Raw genomic sequence first — 20,497 nt, 5'->3', positions numbered from 1 at the left:
GGCTAACTGAATCACCACGCTTTCCAACTTGCAAGTGGCAAGGAAACCAATACAAATGCAGCTGATGCAGTGAAGGTGTTGATATTTGTTCAATACAATAGAAAACACACAAAAGTGTTTCCCTGGCAGCCTCTGAGATAAAACTGGAAAAACTATAACCTGGATATCAAACCATTTTATTCTAACAACTAAAGAAGAAAGTCTTCTCTCTGACCTAGAACGCTAGTAAAGTTTCCTACAAATAGGATGTCCATAAGCCTTTGCCAACAGTCTGCTTTAGGCCACAGACAACTATCCTGGGAAGTCGGTGAAGGTGGCTGGACAAGAACCAGGGACTTTCAGACCATCTGTGGGTTCAGAAGAGTGCGGTTTGTTACCTTTCACGTGTTAGCACCCCATCATGTGGATATACTGCAACTTATTTTTCCATTTGAAAAGAGAAAAGGAAAAAAAACCACAAAACGCTTGGGAATTGACGGAGCACAACCTATAACCTCTGCTATAAAACATCCTCCTTTCTAAGATGTGTGCACAACACACACGGATGTACACATGTGCACTCTCCACCCCCACCCCACCCCTGTCCAGGCTGAGCCATGGTCCCCTACCCCAGGAATAAGGGTGTTCCGTGGCCGGGGACTCCTTTCTACATCTAGCGGCGGGAGGGGCAGGGTCATCAGGAGGACCCTGGAGGGGCAGGGAGGGCAACCTCAATCATGAGAGGAGCGGGGAAGGGCAAATAGAAGTTGTCAAATATCCAGCACAGAAAGGGACCACTTCCTCCTCCCTCACAGCTTCCTGCTTCCAACTTGGCACTGGCCCGAGTACTCGTGTGTAGGACCACAGTTCAGCTCTACCATTAGTTAAGTGGGGTTCTGGAGGGGAACTGGACTATCACAGGTAATTTCTAAGGAGAAATGCTTTTCAGTGATAACTAACAAACTTACTGAACAGGGTCCGCTCTCACGTCAGCGTAAGAATCGAACAAACCGCAGCCCTCACCTCCATGTCCAGCTTGTTGACCCAGATGGGCAAGTTGGAGTAGGAGTGCAGATTCAAGTCATCCACCGCCTTCTGGACTCTGTTCAGGATCTCTGAGAAAGTCTTGTGATCATACATACAGGTTTCCAAGGAACGGACTTCCAGGTCTATCTTTTCTTCAATAATCAGCAGATCGTCCACCTGAAGGAAAGAATATATGATATTTAATACATCGGCTCACTCTGTGCCTTTATTTTTACATACTTTCTTTTCAGGTAATTAACAAATCCTCAAGGCAGGGAAGTTCTTCCATCAATAGCGGATCTTAGATGTTGAGGTGAGGAGAACACTGACCCCCACTCCCATGTCCTCACAGAGGGAAGGGGAACATGGGGAACACCCTGACTTTCCCTCTCCTTACTCATTCCTGCTCATGGCGGCGGTGGCCTCTGATGGCAAGTCTGGGAAAAGGAAATTAACGTGCTCCTCTCAGCCCTGGGAGCCAGCCTCGCTGAAGCATGTGCTCTGGCCTCCTGTGCTGGAGACTGGGAAGACGTCTAAGTCTGGGGTGCACCGTTAGCAAGGGCCCGTGGCTGCAGACTAGAGCCATGCTCTCCGCTCCCTCGTATCAGTAACAAAGCTCTCGTGTTTGCTCTGTCAGACTCTAACGTCCTTCAGCCTCAGGGTGTCACTTACTGGCTCCCCGAAGCCCCAGCACTCTTAACGCCACGGTGCGCGAGATGGTTCCTTCTCCCTCTCAGCTCACAGGCCTTAGGCTGTATCAATTATGCATGCTTGTATAGGAGGACTAACATTTAAACTGCATAATTCATTACCAGGACACCTGAGGATTAAAGCAGAGCACACCTTTTCCTGGAAGTTGAAGACAGTCTCTGCCAGGCGCTGCACGTATGGGTCGAGTTTGTAGGACTCCCACACCAGGGCGATGCCTTCTGCAATCAAAGCCTGCACTTCCTTTTTCAAGCCAGCTACCAACAGGGAAATGGTGTTACGCTCCTCCACCTTCTCACAGGTCCTCTCGTAAGTACGGACGCTTTCGATCAGCGAGATGGCAAACGGGTAGAGCTGGTTTGCTTGATGAGCCTTGTTCACAATCGCCAGGGGGACTCGGAAACCAAGCCACTTGAGGTTTCGGACTTCTTTGGAAAGTGTGATGATCTCAGGAAGAAAGTTAACTTTCAGTTTAAGGACATTTCCAGTTCGGCCGCGAACCCGAGTACTTTCGATGGTAAAAATGCGCCCCGAGACGCCCAGGTTGCGCTGTTGCACCTTCCTCGCCCAGTCATCGAAGATTTCTTGCGTGTTGAGCTTCATGCGGAAGCTGTCTCCATCCTGCTTCAGCTTCTGTCCTTCCACGTGGTTCTCCCAGCCCTTGCCAAGGACATCCTCCACGCGTTTCATGTAGGCAGTCAGCTGCCTGTCAATCTGTTTAGCCCAGATGATAGACCCCGACACAGGGGGCAAGTCACGAACATGACTCATCTTGCAGGCCTGACTTTGTGGGTACTGGACCTTGAACTTGTCGTGAAGAGATTCGATATCATCTTTCACACGCTGGATCAGCTGGGTCTGGTATTCACGAATGGCCCCACGGATGTGAGGCCTGACAAACAGCGCGTTGAACCTGGAGAAAATCCTGAACATCTCATTGGCATTCTTGGCCGTGCCAAGTTGATCTCGAAGGCGAGCGGTGATCCGGGTCTCTACTCTGTCAATCCTCTCGTCGTATCTCTTCATTGCAGCTTCCCAGGCCTCTGTGCCTTCTTTGGAAACATCCAGCCCATCTACTTCCTTGACATTCTCGTAAGCAAGGTTTACTTCCTCAATAGCATTCGCATCAGCAGCATCAAAGAGAACCTCGGCTACTTTCATATCTTGGGGTTCAGGGACCTCTCCTTGATTCTGTTGCGCAACTGCTGTGACCTAAAAAAAAAATTTGTGACAAAAAAATGTTTAAAAATTGTATTTTATTGTACACACCACACAAAAACTACCAGTCATCAATACAGGTTTTTAAACTTTTAGTCAAACATTTTATAACCACAAGTCAACAAAGCCAAGTAAAATGCCTTAGAGTATAATTTAACTCTGTACTATAAAGGTTTTCTGACAATGTAATTGTTGGACAAGATTTTTTTTAAAGGAAGGAAAGAATTGGTGAAGAAGAGAGAATGATAAATTCAGAAGAGAAAAAAGCATGTACAAGGAAAAGGAGTCATTTAATTCTTTAATAAATCTAAGGCATATGCAATTATTATCCATATTTTACAGATGAAGACTCTCAGAAAAAGAAATTAAATAACGTGTTCTAGTCAAATAGTTAGTAAATGGTGGGGTTAGGATTTAAAACTCAGAAAGTAGCCTGAGCAAGAGTGAGACCACATCTCTATTAAAAATATAAAAAATTAGCCAGGCATGGTGGCGTGTGCCTGCAGTCCCAGCTACTCGGGAGGCTGAGGAAGGAAGATTGTTGAGTCCAGGAGTATGAGGGTGCAGTGAGCTATGATGACATCACTGCACTCTACCTAGGGTTATAGAGTGAGACCCTGTCTCAATCAATCAATCAATCAATCAGAACCCAGGAAGTCTGCCTCTAGGTTTCACACAAGACAAGAGAAGGGATGAATGGACAGAGAATATTAAAGATTTGGATTCAAACAACACAATACACAATCACTAGATCTTAAAGATCACAGTGACAAGACAAAAATGGAGATAAAGAGGTATTCAGCAGTGCAAAATAGAAAGTAGTAGTTAAATCTTAAAAAACAAAAGACATTTAAACAACGCCGGTACAGATTTTTAGAACGCAGATCATACCTGTGGCCTCAGGACCCGGACGATGACAGCTCTCAGCTGTTCATGCTGGCGTCTAAATTTTCTCATCTGGTCAAGGCGAGCCTGAAGCTTCCTGTGAGCAGGGTTGATACGCCACACCATCTTCAGATTTTCCTCCCTTTTTCTCTTGACAATGTCTCTCAGCAGCACCTGAAGTTTCTCATACTCATCATCCCAAGTCTGAAAGACTTCAAAGCATGCTACCATAACCTAGGATATAATTTAAGAAAGGAAGCTTATTATTAAAATATATTCTCATCTTAATGCCTTGAGGTTGGTCTTCTAATATATTAAAACTTACTTTTTCAAATTCTTCATAAGCAACATGCATCAGTTTCCTAGTGCCCAATACTTTGAGTAATTGAGAACTCAAGTCTCTTGAAATTGCCTCCACCAAACGCAGTGCCCTCTGAATGGGATATTTTGTGTTTCGGATTTTTCTCAAATGGGTGAAAATTGCAACAAGCGCCTGCCTTATTTTGTCCAGCTCAGTGGCAGACAGCAAATCATTCAGAGGGAAATCTTTCATCAGAGGATTGTAGTCATTCACGGTTTCTAAAGCCTGTTTTAGACCTGTATTAACAGAGAAATAATTAATACTTTTCACATAAAATAATAAACTATGTCATTACAATGGAATATTTTGATGTTGTAAAAGATCTAGTGACACAGAAACTTTACGATATTGAAAAAAGAACACGTTATTAATAGGATAACCCTAGTGTGGTCCCATTTTTGCTTTTGTAAGAGTATGGGTCACCTCACACACTCCAAAGGCTGTGGGTGGCAGCCTCATAGATTTTGTCTTTTTTGGTTTTCTATATTACCTAAATATTCTACCAATAGTAAGTTTAGAAAAACTAAAATTTTATCCTTGAGAACACTAAAATTTAAATTTTATACCTAACTTTAAGCCAGCTGAATGTGTTACTATGGACATGGAATCACAAAAGCACTTGGGTCCTAGTCTATGTCTTGACTTCCTCTGGCATAAGATCAAAAAAAGTACTAGGAAAGAAAGGTTTGGAGGTGTTAAAAAAAAAAACCCGAAGGGTATACATTTCAGCATAGTGAATGCTCAGGCAACACGTGCAATGTGATCAAAGTAACTGGAAGATTTCTACTTGGAATTTCCTCTAACATTTAAAATGTGGGTACCGCACCTTTTTGGAAGGGAGTGGGACAATATGTGACAACTACTGCAGTCTTAGGTACTTATTCTAACATGTCTCTTGAGGGCACAGAGTTGTTCAGAAATGCCTAACAATCAACGTCTGGTATTCAAATGTTTGTATGCTTAGTACGTGCTAATGCAACATCATTCACACTGTTCTCCACTCAGAAAACTAAATTTATTTCGAACACTTGTTAGAATAGGGAGGAAGACAGAAAGGAAAAGAAGGGGGCAGGTAAAAAGAGGAAGAGAAAGCAGGATTAACCAGCTCTCCTGCCACAGCCCTCTGGGCAAATAACTTCTGCTTAAGGTGAACCAGCTTCCCGCCTGGACTGTCAAAAGCACACTTGACTTTATACCAAAAAGCACAGCAAGGAGCCACGCAGTTGGGAGACAGGAGGGAGATGCCCAGGGCCCATTATACTCATGCCCAGAAACTGTTTTATGTTCACAAAACCTCTGAAGGGAGAGGTAGGTATGTGGGAAAGTAATTTTTATTACCTAGAATTGAGGGAAAGATGAGATATGATGCAATAAAGGAAGTAAACACAATAGTACATCCATTAGTTTTCATCTAAATTATCAAACAAGCTCTCACAGAAGCCAAATCATAACTGACCGATCAGATTATTAGTTCTAGTTGTTACCTGTGTCAGTGTCAAAGCTGACGGTGGCATGGAAACGCTTGCCATGTTTCAAGATATCCAGAGTCAGGAGAACTTCTGGGCTCTCTCGTTTTTCCTGGATGCGGTATAATGCACGTTCCAAGTTCAGCCAAAAACTAATTTCCTGTAAGGCTGTTCCAGATGCAGGATCTCGATCGAGTTTGGTCACCTTTGAAGATAAAATGACATCTAAGGGTATTCACCATTTCAACAAAGGTAAAAATATGATTAACTAAACACATGCATTACAACTTATTTTATATTTCAAGTAGATTTCCTTCCCTGCAAAGCAAAAGCGGTTTAATGAGAGATCAAAGGCATGGGACTGCTGAGATAGATGCTCTATTAGGGGTAATATTTAAACAATCTCAAATTGTACCCTGACCACTCTACCCAGACCAGTGCTAGTCCCGCACTGAGCATTCCCAGGACCAAGAGGAAACACCTCTAACAAGTTATCAGAGAATTTGTCTCACTGACAAAAACTTGATCAGTTTTCCTGTGAATATGAAAGAATAACACACTTTACATGTAATTGTCAATACCGTGCTCTTACTTTTTGAATTTCTCGGATCCAGCGGTTAACTCCAGATTGTAACTGATTGAGAAAAGTTGGGTCTTCAACCTTATCTCCAAAGTCTGTAACCTTTGGCTTTTCTCCACGTTCGTAACACTGTTTTGCAACATTTGTAATAATTGGATGAATTGGCAGGCTGATCTCTGGAATCTCAATATTCTGCTGCAAGTGAAGCAGTCCCATTTCAAGTTCTGCAATCTTCTTTTCAACTGAAGGAGCCATTTTATCACCATCCCTAAAAAGATACGAAATACCTCAAAATTAATGCACTGTTCGTCTCCAGAGAGATTCTGTCAGGTCTGTCAAATATTAATAATGTACATATTTATTGATGCAAAGGATTTATATATCCTCTTGGTTTACTAGCTTTACCCTTCCAGTTCCGGAGTTTTACATCATCTTCCACACTATCTTGTGAACATGAAGTGAAGTATGATATGCAAACCACAGAAAGAAAGATGGTGTTTACCTGTCTGCCTTGCCAGACTCTCTGATATAGGACTTAAAAAAAGGAGCCACTGCATTGCTAATGAAAGAGTGCAGCGTTTCATAGGGCGAGTCTTCGCTGAGCGTGAGCACTCGGAGCTGAGAAGAAACTGGTTTGTCTGCATCAATTACAGGAGTACGTTTAATGAATGCCAAGCTAAAAAGAAAGCAAAAAATAGAAATTAGAACAAAGAGTCTCATGCCTAATTCGTCCTATTAGTTTAAAAATCATATTAAGAATAGACTAGATTTTTGTTTTCCTAATGCAACATGTAACTGCTTGTCTTTCTCTGCTCACTATGTGAGAACTATTGAATCAAGGTTATGGTTATAGCACATGACCATGAAACTAAGAAAAGTTAACTTGTCTCATATGTGGGTTTAATTAATAATCTTGGCCTAGAACTAACCTGCCCTAGCAACTGCAAGTTACGAGCCATGAAGGACTTAGATCTTATGCTAATTTGTACCATTTATTTATCACACTAAGTCATATATCAGCTTCAGTAAACGAAAGTCCCTCATAGGTTGAAGTGACAAGAGGGTATTCCAGGCTCTCCTTAGTCTGACCCTAACCAATTCTTCCAGTTTCACCTCTTCATATGCACCCTCTTCCCTACCCTGAGACAATACTTAAACTAGATGTCCCATTACCTAAACGTGTGCTTTGTGTCTTTGCTTAAGAAATCCATATTCATCTGCTGAAATCCTGACCCTCAAATCTCAATTCCAGAGTGACCTCTTAATGGGCTTTCCCTAATCAGAAGCAATCCCTCCATGCTTCCATGGTATTTTGCCAACTATTAGATAGTTGTGTACCTGCCAATCTTCTTCCCAAAGACCACAAGCTTCTTGGGAATAGGAACCAGGTTTTATTTCTTTGTATATCACTCTGTATCTACTGCCATTCCTTGCAAATAACGGGTGCTCAAAGTTGGTTAAATTAATGGCTTCAAAACAATTGATAATGTTTTAATTTTCCAGTTCCCAGGTCAGTACTTAATACACAATACTTCATATTACTCTAAAGTCAATGAAGCCTTCAGATGTGACACACTGAGAAGGAACAAAGTCACAACAGTATTCTTGACAAAAATGTATAACATGAATCTAATCATGGAGAAACACCAGACAAACCCAACTGAGCAATGTTCCATAAAACCACTGGTTTGTACTTGTCAAAAATGTCAACGTCATAAAAGGTAGAGAAAGGCTGAATTACTGCTCCCAATTAAAGAAATTAGAAAGACAGGAAAACTGAAGGCAAAGTGTGGTCCTGGAATGGATTATGAATGGGGGGAAATTGCCACAAAGGGCATTATTCAGATAATTTGAACATGTACTGTCATTAGAGAATAATATTACAGCAGTATTACATTTCCTGAATATGATAATTGTACTGATGCTATGAATGAGAATGTCTTTGTTCTTAGGAAATATACTTAAGTATTTTAGGGACAAAGGGACATGATGTTTATAATCAACTGTCAAATGATTCAGGGGGATGATAATGTCAAAGTGGCAAATGCTAACAAGTGGGAGTTCTATATGCGGTTCGTGCAACTCTTCTGTAACTCTAAAATTAACTCAAAAAGTTTCAAGAAAAAGACCAACACAGAATCAAGTGTAACATTCACATATTTAAATTTGGATATGTCTACTGGTGCATAAATTGGTACAGCCTTTCTGGAAGGTGGGAAATCTGATAACATGTATTAAAAAACCTTAATGATGCTTTGCATCCGAACTAGTAATGCTATCTTTAGGATTTATGGGAAAAAAAAAAAAATCAGACCTGTACGTAGAATGTTTACTAGTTATTTGCAATAATGAAAAATCAGATGCAGAGTCATCCCTCGGTACCATCAGTGGAAAGGTTCCAGGACTCCCCTGAGATACCAAAACCTGAACAGGCTTAAGTCCCTTATATAAAATGGCACAGTATTTGCATATAACCTTTGCACACCCCCTGTATACTTTAGATCATCGCTAGATTGCTTATAATGCTCAACACCACGTGAATGCTATATAAATAGTTGTTACACTGTATTTGTTTTATTTGTTATTGTATTGTAATTTTTATTGTTTTTTCCCAAATATTTTCTATCTGTGGTTGAACGTGCAGATGCAGAACCCTTAGATAAAGAGGGCCGACTGTAATCCGAGAGAAGTATTAGGTATGTTAAGTACATTATAGCTCAAACATAAGGTGGATGCTATGATACAGCAATTAAAAGAAAAATATTTCAGGATTTATATTGACTTGGAAATCTCCCTAATTTAAAGACATGAAATCAAAGATAAGATACTAAATTTGAAGAGCAGAAATCTTTTGAGTGTTTTCTTAAGGTGTTTGTCTGAGTCAATTAAGATTTACATTAATTCTCACAAGTTTATAATCCGAGACACAGCGTGTTCATGCTACTCACCTATTGGACTTAACTCCATAATGAATGTCTATGTTGATGTTATAGGAGATGAACTCTTTTTCTTCTTCTCCTTCATCACCAACATCCTCTACAAATCATAATAAATATTACATCAAATTCATAGCAGTATTTCCAATTTCTCATTTATCAACTGTTCAGCGAATGATTGTCCTCACCACCATCTCCCTGACATTTAAACCCCTATGTGACTTGGCACTCCCTATTTTCCCTTGCTACCCATTTCTTCTGACTCGGTCACTTATTTGCCGTGTGATCTTGGGCAAGGTGGTTAATCCTCTGCACTTCCACTTCCTTGTTTGGAAAACAGAGGGGCACTGGCACGCCTGGGGGTTGCTGGCAGGATGACCAAGCTGACACATGTGAAGCGTTGGAGCGGGGCCGGGCATTGGATGGTGCTAGCTCGTGCTGGCTACAGCCAAGTTCTTGCTATCCATCCCAGGAGTCTCGTCCCCTGTGCTCCAGACACAGAAGTCACTTTCCACCCCGGCTCTCAAGTATATTCTGCTCACTCAGCACTGAGGATGTGACAGGCATTTTACTAAGCACTTTACACGTATCATACATTTAACCCTGAGGGTGGGCATGACTATCATTATCCTTGTTTCCAGGTAAAGATTATAAGTAAATTGGCCGGGTCCTGTGGCTCACGCCTATAATCCTAGCACTCTGGGAGGCCGAGGCAGGTGGATGGTTCTGAGCTCAGTTCGAGACCAGCCTGAGCAAGAGCGAGACTCCGTCTCTACCAAAAATAGAAAGAAAAGACAACTAAAACATACATAGAAAAAATTAGCTGGGCATGGTGGTGCATGCCTGTAGTTCCAGCTACTTGGGAGGCTGAGGCAGGAGGATCACTCAAGCCCAGGAGTTTGAGGTTGCTGTGAGCTAGACCGATGCCACGGCACTCTAGCCTGGGCAACAGACTGAGACTCTGTCTCAAAATAAACAAGTAAATAAATAAAAATAAGCAAATTGCCCACAGACACTTGGCTGGAAAGCAACAAAGTGAGAATTCAAAAGTCCGTGATTCCAAAGTCCAAGCTCCTCACCAGTACATAGCATGGCCTGTGTTATTCAAGGCTGGTCCCAGGGCAAACCCCAGTCAAGAAAACCCGCTATCAAGCAACACCCCCAGGGGGTCACCGAGAGGTATTCCTGTAGCCTTCCCTCTGCTCTGTCACAGCACTTGTCAGAGTGTGTTCGGGTCTGACTAAGGAATGCCCCTCACTCCCTGACTCTTTGTGAGCTCTCAGAAAGCAGGGTCCATGCTAGACTCCACAGAGCACAACACTCCGCACACAGCAGTCATTTTAAAACACTTACTGAAATTTGGGGGCTGGGGGGAGAAAAACTTACTGGAATTTAGTAAGATAGCCTTAAGATACATGTGAACCAAATTTCTAAATAATAAAAAAATCAAAATTAAAAAAAAAAATTTGTAACAACAGAAAACAATCCAAACCTCTACACCTAGTACTAATTCACCAAGTACCTAAAGGCTCTAGTCAAATTGTCTTTGCAATGATATACTGTATGGAATGTGTTAGCAAAAATTACAATCTACGGATTAATTTAAGCTGCTTGTTTTACACATGGTTCACCTTCACTTCTAAGTCACGAAGGAATAGAAAAGGCAGTAGCTTCAACGGTTAGAAAACCTGGGATCAAGTCCTATCGCTTAAAAGCTAAGAGACTTTGGGAAAGTAATTTTTCTTCTGATGGGCTTCAAATCAGTGAGAGGTAAAAACAGGTGGTGGAGAAGGGGTAGAATATTGAGTTAAGTGGTCTAGAAGGTTTTTTAAGCACTAAAAACTATGAAATCTGGGTGTATAGAGCCTGAGCAAAAGCTATCATTTGCTTTGATAGTTTTCAGATGAGACAAATATCCAAAATTCACACTGAAGAGCATAAAATACTCGTATATCAAGAAGACAATTCTTCCAAATTATTGTTTTTGATAAAATTTTAGGAAAGAGAAGGAGGAGGTGGCAGAACATTCTAGTATGCCAGGTACTTCCTATGTTTTTAAATGACTATTAAAAAACCCTAAACAAATCAATTCTTCTAACTGCTCAAATGCGGTGGGTTATACCACAAGAGAAATCATACTGCCTGAACTCAGCCATACACAGCCATACATTATGACTGCAATCTGTAAAATACAAACAGGGATAAAAAGCATAAAGAAATACTCCCAAACTGAAATAGGTGTCAGGGTGGTGAGATTGTGAAATATTCTCTCCCTTAATTTTCTGAATGTTCCATAAAACCGTTCTATGATTTATACAAAATGTCATCAAACTAACACCCACACAATATATAGAAAATAAAAGTAACATTCCATAATCACCAAAAGAAATCATTTGAGACAGGGGTCTCACTATGTTGCCCAGGCTGGTCTCAAACTAATGTGCTCAAGCGATCCTCCCACCTCCAGCCTCCCAAGTAGCTGGGATTACAGGTACACAGCCATGGTATATTAACTTGGAATCATTTCTTTCCCCCTAGATAAAGACTCATTCATGGATACAAATGAAATCACACAGAAAACCTGCAGTCTGGACATGGCATCTCAGCACGTTGCCTGCACTTCCTAACGCAAACAGGGTTAAGAGAACTAGGCATCATTCCAAGCGATGAGTCACAGCTATGTGGCAAATGCTCCAGTTCTGCACTAGGAATACTGCAATGCAGTAGAATGCTGCTTTGGCTAAGGAAGGCACACCCAGTGACATAATCCTCAATGATAATGCAAATAGATATTCCCTACTGCTTTGTTACATTCTAACTTTGGATGACAATAATTTGTGGAAGTCTTTATTGGATTCACTTTGGATTAGTCTTTTTATGCATATTCTCTATAAATAGATCAAATAAAGTCTGTATTTATACAGATGGGAGTAGTTTGACTCTCATTTATAGTTATATAACTTATGACATTGTTATATAAACTGCTATCAAAGAATTTGAGCTTTTTGCCTCTCTTTTAATTACATCTCTGTAAATTATTAAATTTTCCAAATAGTAATTTGACATTTTACTTCTATAGAAGCTTTTTAAAAAAATTGTTCAGAGGAGGAAAAACACTTGATTGTTAATTCTTAATAACAAGGAGGCTATTGATTCTGTTGTATTTAGAAGCTTACATACCAACACAATCTGCATGTTTTATTAGGTAATACCACTTTCAGTAAAGTTTGAATCAGTTTCCTGCTGTTTGATAAAGTTATTGGTTAATACAGCTAATGCATAACAGACCAACACAGTTCATACAGTTAAAGAATCAAAGTACCAGTACAGAAAGAATTGGGCCTGCCTCATGAGTTCCTTTGCTGCAAGCTATACTGATACACATTACAATGACTTGTGGACACTCTGGTTAACTTCTGAGAATTTACTGCTTTCTAGAGATGTTCCAAATGGCATTTAGCACTAATCTGTGCATACTTCTATTGAAAGACTAGTTTAATGTCTTTCATACTACCAGTAATTTGTATCATTACACTGTGAATAAGGTGAGCATTATGTCTTATTTAACGAAATATAAAAAAGGTGCCAAGTTCCATTACCTTAAGAACCATCCCACCCTCTCTTGTGCAGACCGGCATGGCTCCAAAGCCTGGCGAGTAGCGGTCAGGACGGGACAGAGCACATGGGCCGGCTGGCCAATGAGGCTGCCGGCTCTGGCACCCGGTCCTGCCCTCACTGACTCTTCCCTCCCAACTTTTTCCCAGCCGCAGAGCATGTCCCTTCTCCATCTTGAGGACGAAGCCATTCATTTCCTGTGGTCCACACACACTATCAAATTACTCGTTATGTGTTCTTGGTTCTCTTTATCTTTTATCTTCTTTCCCTTTTTAAAATCTAGAACATACTAACATCGCATCATTTTGGTTGATCACTATCACCCATGTCCCCCTCTACTTCTCTCAGGTGGTTGCTTCAGTTTTCCCCTTTCTCATCTCTGGTGCTTCCTCTTGTCGCCTGGACGCCTGCCCTTTCGTCCTGCTGAGGAGCCACGACTTCTTTGCCACAACCACTCCCTGCTCTGGTGCGAGGCTAAGAACACGGAGACAGTCTGAGTTTTCTCCTAACCCAAAGCCTCCCTTGTAACACCATTAGGAGTATGAGTATGAAGGGAGCATTAAACCCCATAGAACACTTGTATATAACAGGCAGTCACATGGAGTTCATTTTGCTATTTCCATAAAAAAAGAGAAGAAATTAAAAAACCTAACAAGTTGGCCGGGCGCGGTGGCTCACGCCTGTAATCCTAGCACTCTGGGAGGCCGAGGCGGGTGGATTGCTCGAGGTCAGGAGTTCGAGACCAGCCTGAGCAAGAGTGAGACCCTGTCTCTACTAAAAATAGAAAGAAATGATTTGGACAGCTAAAAATATATATAGAAAAAATTAGCCGGGCATGGTGGCACATGCCTGTAGTCCCAGCTATTCGGGAGGCTGAGGCAGTAGGATTGCATAAGCCCAGGAGTTTGAGGTTGCTGTGAGCTAGGCTGACGCCACGGCGCTCACTCTAGCCCGGGCAACAAAGCAAGACTCTGTCTCAAAAAACAAACAAACAAAAAATAAAAAAAAAAAAAACCCCACTAACAAGTTATTAATACCCTAATAATGTAAGACTTAGTAATTTTTAAGTTAATACTAATTCAAAAGAAATAATTGATATGAAATAGATTTAAAAAGCACTCTCATTTTAATGGATACCAAGAAACTACAGGGAGATTAGATTTTAGGTTTCAGAATCCTCTTAGAACATCCTTTTTCTAACTGGGTCTTAAAATCCTGGGGTTTTGGTTTCTTCATTCATGAAAGACAAGGGCTGGACTGAACCTCCTCTGCTACTCCCAACCTGACATTCTATGACGTTGATAAACAATTTCTATCCATCTTCACTTTTTTTTTTTTTTTTAAGAGATAGGGTCTCACTATGTTGCCCAGGCTGGAGTGCAGTGGCTATTCATAGGCGTGATCCTAGCACATCACAGCCTTAAATTCCTGGGCTCAAACAATCCTCCCACCTCAGCCTTCTGAGTAGCTGGGACTACAACTGTGTGCCACAGTGCCTGGCTCATCCTTACTTTTTAGAAAGAAGTGACTACTGTGTTCCTTTTATTGTACATAAATTTCATTGACTATGCTATACTGCACATTCAAATTTATCCTGCTGCAGACCAGTTTGTCCTATGCAACGGTCCCCAACCTTTGTGGTACCAGGAACCATTTTCATGGAAGACAATTTTACCAGGGACGAGGGACGGGAAGGATGGTTTTGGGATGATTCAAAGGCGTTACATTTATTGTGTACTTTATTTCTATTATTGTCACATTGTAACATATAATGAAATAACTATACAACTCACCATAGGTTGGGAACCCCTGCCAGGGGCCCACCTACAGTGTGGCAGCATGGGATGGTGAGAACCCAGGCTGGTGGACTCCTTCCTTAGTGCTACAAGACAGTATGGTTTTACAGAAAATTCATCCTGTTAATCATTTTGTTAACCATTTGCGGGGGCTAAGCAAAGGCCAGAAATAAATACCATACTTTTTATCCATCAGTCTACTACATTCCTTCACCCTCAAGGAAAATTAAATGCTCAGAAAAATAATTTATGTAAACCCACAAAACACTCCCCATAAAACTTTCCACACCACTATATCTCTATGAAGTTCAGTACCATAAACAGCTCAAGATTTCTTTCACATTCTAGTCCCTCGCCATGTCTGCACTAATGAAGAAGAGGTGAAACCCTCAAATTACCTACCTCAGGGAAAAAAACTATAATTCCAAGCTTAAGCATTCACCACAGACACTAAGTTTGGTCATAAGGCAAGTTCCAAGCCTAAGAAACTTGAGTGTAAAAGAAAAAAAACCCAAAACCCACATGCAAACAAACCAACCAACTGAGCACCCAATCCTAGCTTGGCCGCTCGCAAGCTGGAGAAGCGCAGACAAGTCATGGAACCGTCAGCCACCAGCTGAGGACTGAAGCATACCGATCTTGTTCCTACCTGCACCATAGGAACTACCACCCAACCCCTCACCGGGATAAAACATAACAAAAAAAATGCACTTCAAGTAAAAAGTGCTACCAAAATGTCAGTAACATCTTAAAATGCCTAGTTCAGTAATGAGCACCTATTTGGTCACATTTTTATAAGTATACGACAAAGAAGGTACTTTCCTAATGAGGAGCTGTAACCTAACGGAACGTTCCCTTTCCTACCAACTCTCCAATTTTTCACTATCAAAATGAACTGTTAAATTTACAACCTTGGGCTGGGCGCGGTGGCTCACGCCTGTAATCCTAGCACTCTGGGAGGCTGAGGCGGGTGGATCGCTTGAGGTCAGGAGTTTGAGACCAGCCTGAGCAAGAGTGAGACCCTTTCTCTACTAAAAATAGAAAGAAATTATCTGGCTAACTAAAACATATATAGAAAAAAATTAGCCGGGCATAGTGGCGCATGCCTGTAGTCCCAGCTACTCAGGAGGCTGAGGCAGGAGGATCGCTTAAGCCCAGGAGTTTGAGGTTGCTGTGAGCTAGGCTGACGCCACGGCACTCACTCTAGCCAGGGCAACAAAGCAAGACTCTGTCTCAAAAAAAAATAAAAAACAACCTTGAGTAATGCTGGGGTTTTTTGTTTTTAACACAGAGTCTTGTTCTGTTGCCCCAGCTAGAATGCAGTGGCAGGATCATAGCTCACTGCAGCCTCAAAGTCCTGGGCTCAAGTGATCCTCCTGCCTCAGCCTCCCAGCAGCTGGAACTACAGGCATGAACCAACACGCCCAGTTAATTTTTCTTACTTTTTATAGAAACAGGGTCTTGCTATGTTGCCCAGGGTGGTCTCAAACTCCTGGGCTCAAGCAGTCCTCCCGCTTTAGCCTCCCAAAATGCTGAGATTACAGCTTTGAGGCACCATGCCCGGCTGAGTAATGCAATGCTGTACTTTAACAAAATTTTACAGCTAGCTAGGTGTAGCTATATATATAACTTTACATAATAATGCTTCTATATTCAATTACAAGTTTTGGGGCACCTCTTTTTTTTTTTTTTTTTTTTTTTTTGAGACAGAGTCTCGCTCTTTTTGCCCTGGCCAGAGTACTGTGGCGTCAGCCTAGCTCACAGCAACCTCAAACTCCTGGGCTCAAGGAATCCTTCTGCCTCAGCCTCCTGAGTAGCTGGGACTACAGGCATGTGCCACCATGCCCGGCTAATTTTTTTCTATATATATTTTTAGCTGTCCAAATCATTTCTTTCTATTTTTAGTAGAGACGGGGGTCTCACTCTTGCTCAGGCTGGTCTCGAACTCCTGACCTCCAGCGATCCACCCGCCTCGGCCTCCCAGAGTGCTAGGATTACAAGCGTGAGCCACCGCCCCCGGCCAGCTTTTGGACACTTCTTTCCATTAAAAAAAAAAAGTAGAAGAGGATAAAATAAATAAAAGCTAAAGCAATTTCTCTTGTTCATTAAATAAATTATATGACTTCATCATTGGTGGTAGCCTTTTTTTTTTTTTTTTGACAGGATCTCTCTGCATTGCCCAGGCTGGAGTGCAGTGTCATCATCATAGCTCACTGCCACCTCAAACTCTTGGGCTCAAGTGATCCTCTTACCTCCGCCTCCAGAGGAGCACATTACCACGCCCAGCTAATTTTTCTATTTTTTGTAGAGACGGGTCTTGTCATTTTGTTCAAGCTGGTCTCCATCCTGGGCTCAAGCAACCCTCCTGCCTCAGCCTCCCAAAGTGCTAAGGTTACAGACAGGAGTCAGCCACCATGCCCAGCTAGGGAGTAGTCTTTTCAGTTTAAACAATTCAGATCTGTTTTCTAAATTAACACAAGCCTACCTTTTCATTGTACTTAACTACTGGTCACACATATTTGATTAAATGTACAATGCCAAGGCTAACTCGTAAAAACCACACAGAAGAAATCCCTTCTACCAAGGGTCCTGGGTCTGTACTTATATCTAAATTGTCCTAGTGTAGCCAGGATGCTAATAAGACCGATGAGACCATATATCATAAACTTGGATTAATTTTTAAACTTTTCTTAGATTTTTATAAGTGAAAATTAAATTATAGAAAGGTTGAAGGGCTAGAAACACTTCGGGGATTTTTATAAATACAAGAATGAGGTAGGATTTCAATTTCAGATAATCTCATTCCTTATTCAACTTTCAAAAGTGCAAGTCACCGTGGAGCCAAGATTTGGATGCCTGGATATTCATTCTGCTGAAAGGAAGAAAACGTACCCACAAAAACACAGAGATGATTTGTACTAGAGAGTGTACTACAGAAATATGCCCCCCCAATAATTTTAGTAAAGTTCAATTCTAAGATGTCTGAGGAAAATTAATTACTGATGATCGCTTTAGAAGGAAAGAATAAAACTTAATTTTTTTTTCATAAAAAGAAATTGTGAGCCAAGCTAAAAGAAAAAAATCACTGATTTCAATACATAAGCTATGCAATAAAAATATGATCAAGAATCAGCCATGGTCAAACTACTGAAAATACAGTAACTTAAAAAATCCAGATTAAAATTTTATAAAATACATGCATTGAAAAAGACCAGAAACACATACACCAAAATGCTGACAGTGGTTATATCTGGGTCAAAGGATTCCAGGTGACTTTTATTTTATTTGTATAAATTCTCTACCATGGATATATATGTTTTTGCAAAAAAGAGTAGACAAGTTAAAAAAATTTTTTAAACACTTGTGGTTTCCATGCAGGAATATAGAACCCCAAATATAACGGTAAACAACCCTAAACAACATTAACACGCTAAAGATGCTTGAATGGTTTATTTGCTGTGAACATGCCATGTGGATCTAAGAAAAACATTTCTCTGTACTTTCCTAATCTCTGCCAGAAACCAAAGCTACAGTGAAACATCTTCTGAGTAAGAGTAGCCTTTGAAAGAAACAAACTATCAAAAAGAAACACAAGTGTGTGTGTTGAGGACTGGGCAGACAGTATAGGTTCTTTTAATGACAGAACCATTCAGTTTTTTGAAACTATAGGAAGCTTACCTGCAAACATTTTCAGACAATCCCCATTCCCTAGGTGCTAACTGTAAAACCTACTTGGAATCATCCCTGGGTTCCTAGATGGACCTGCCACACCCTTACATGGGGTCCTCAATACCGACTACGAAGTGATTTTCAAGAATCAAAGTGAAACCTTCCCTGCAGGCAGGCTCCAGAGGGCTCAAGGTGAATCTAGCCTTGCTTTGGGGAGGTCACTATTTGAGGAGATAGCTGGAAAATGCAAACCTTTTGTCTCCTCCCCCCACTAAGTGCTTAACCTGAATCTTTTTTTTAAATCTGTAAAATCAGACTCAAATATTCAGTGCTGTCCTTACGATCATAAGCATTACACAGATATTAATTATAAGGGATGATGAGTGAAAACAAGCAACAAACTGGAAATGGAGCTGCTGAGTCTAGTCTAAGGACTGAGATTAGCTTAGTAGGACTTTGGATGAGTCAGTTAACCCGTGCCTCACTTTCCTCACATGTAAAATCCGGAGATACACCCATTCTGGAAGGATGCTGAGGACCAACATGGAGACCTACATCAGAGCATCTGCACACGACAGGGATGCTGGCAGGCAGCACTGGCAGGCACTGTCATTCTGTGGGCCTCAGGCCCTCATCCCTACAAGGCCGGGGCTGGGACATCTGCCCGCTCAGGCTCCCCACCGGCCCGCTACGACCTCCTCCCCTAACCGAGACGACCTACGGGCCAGAGTCCTGGCTGCCCGCAGCTCCGCGGGTCTGCCCCTGACACATTCCTCCCGAACCTGGCTCGGCCCGGACACAAATCGAAACTAAAAAGCTCATGTGACATTGGAGGCCGGGATGCGGCCTCCGCCCGCGCTCAGCCCAGGGAGACGCCGTCTCCACCCAACTCGGCCATCTTGAGCGGCCCGAGCAGACAAAGCGACCCCATTGTTTCGGGTGACGGCGAGACGGGGCACCTTCATCCCCTCCCGCGACCAGGACGGGGACACCCCGCGGGCTCCGGCCCCGGCGGTGGGTGTGGCCAGAGGGAGGCCCGGGCGCGGCGCCGGCCTCGCGGGACGTCCGCGGCGGCCGTGGGGGGCCCGGCCGGTGGGGTGTCTGCGGCCGCGGGGGCTCTTCCCGCCGAGGGTCTGCGAGCGTGGGGAACTCTTCTCATCCCACGGTCCGTGCGGCCGCGGGGGGCCCGGCCCGCGCGGTGTCTGCGGCCCTGGACGACCCGGACACCTTTGTCCCCCGCGGGGCTTGGCCCGGGGGACCCCGCCGACCCCGCCCTCTGCAGGGACTACCCCCGGGGGTGTCCGCAGTCCCGCCGGCCGCCCCCGGCCCCGGCCCCGCACCTTTGAGGGTGGAGCGCTCCACCAGGACGGTGTGGACCTGCGGGTCCGAGAGGAACTTGCGCATCTGCTCCAGCGCGCTCTTCTCCTCCAGCGCCGCCTCCAGCGCGGCAGGCGCCTCGCCGCCATCCTCCAGCAGCAGCGGCACCAGCTTGCGCAGGTGCTTCTGCAGCACCGACACGTCGGCCACGTTCTGCACGGCCGACACCTCCAGGCCGGCGGAGCCGTCCTCGCCGCCGCCGCCGGGCTCCGACATGGCGCCGCGCTCGGGACCCGCGGGCGGCGCTGAGGGGGCGACGAGGCGCGCGAGCGAGCCAGAGAAACCGGCGCCGGAAGCCGGACCGTCCGCTACCCGCGGCCGACTGAGAGCGCGAGCCGGCTCCGCCCCAAGGCAGCCCCCGCCCGCCCGCCGGCCGCCGCCGCAGTCACTGGTCCCCGCTCGCGCCGGCGTCACGACGCCGCGTGTGCGCGCGGGGAGCGCCGCCGCGCGGCCTTCTGGGACTTGTGGTCCGGGCGCGGGGCGGGGCCCGCGGTCCCCGCGCGGTCAGCGGGAAGGTGCGGACTCCGCCTGCGCCCGGTCGGCGTCGGCCCCCGTTCGCCGCTGTGGGCGCAGCGAGTAGCCCAGAGCCCGAGAAACTCCGTAAACAGCGGAGGAGTGATGTTAATGACGGGAACTGACTTGTGCTGGTGTGTCGGGCACTCGGCCTGCGTGCTCCCCTTGAATGAATGAATGACTATGTACTAAGTGCCAAACTACAGGCACAGTAGCTGGGTTGTTAGATATGTATAGGGGGAGCCAGACTATTTTTCCGAGGCGGAGGAGATGAGCAGCGTGCCCAGAAGGTCACACTGCTGGGCAGGAAAGGGAGAGGTTCCCGGCAGAGGGACGATCCTCTGCCAAGGCAGAGTGGCCTGGGGGTG

General features: G+C 43.7%; 1 protein-coding gene across 1 annotated transcript in view; it reads right to left on the bottom strand.

Annotated features, from left to right (window-relative positions):
- DYNC1H1 (dynein cytoplasmic 1 heavy chain 1) overlaps positions 1 to 19,925 on the bottom strand; it is a 68,715-nt gene extending 48,790 nt beyond the window's left edge. The window contains exons 1-9 of the mRNA XM_069489860.1: positions 19,580 to 19,925; positions 9,172 to 9,259; positions 6,726 to 6,899; positions 6,236 to 6,491; positions 5,662 to 5,848; positions 4,142 to 4,413; positions 3,823 to 4,050; positions 1,849 to 2,925; positions 1,003 to 1,182 (exon numbers count right to left, since the gene is read on the bottom strand). Of these exons, the coding sequence (XP_069345961.1) occupies positions 1,003 to 1,182; positions 1,849 to 2,925; positions 3,823 to 4,050; positions 4,142 to 4,413; positions 5,662 to 5,848; positions 6,236 to 6,491; positions 6,726 to 6,899; positions 9,172 to 9,259; positions 19,580 to 19,832 (2,715 nt within the window). The 5' untranslated portion in view covers positions 19,833 to 19,925. The remainder of the gene's footprint in view (positions 1 to 1,002; positions 1,183 to 1,848; positions 2,926 to 3,822; positions 4,051 to 4,141; positions 4,414 to 5,661; positions 5,849 to 6,235; positions 6,492 to 6,725; positions 6,900 to 9,171; positions 9,260 to 19,579) is intronic.
- Between the last annotated feature and the right edge of the window lie 572 nt (positions 19,926 to 20,497).

Source organism: Eulemur rufifrons, chromosome 2, assembly GCF_041146395.1.
Source record: "Eulemur rufifrons isolate Redbay chromosome 2, OSU_ERuf_1, whole genome shotgun sequence".
NCBI classification, from domain to species: Eukaryota; Metazoa; Chordata; class Mammalia; order Primates; family Lemuridae; genus Eulemur; species Eulemur rufifrons.
Note: the sequence above shows the minus strand (reverse complement) of the source record. Positions and strands in the feature narration are given on the sequence as shown.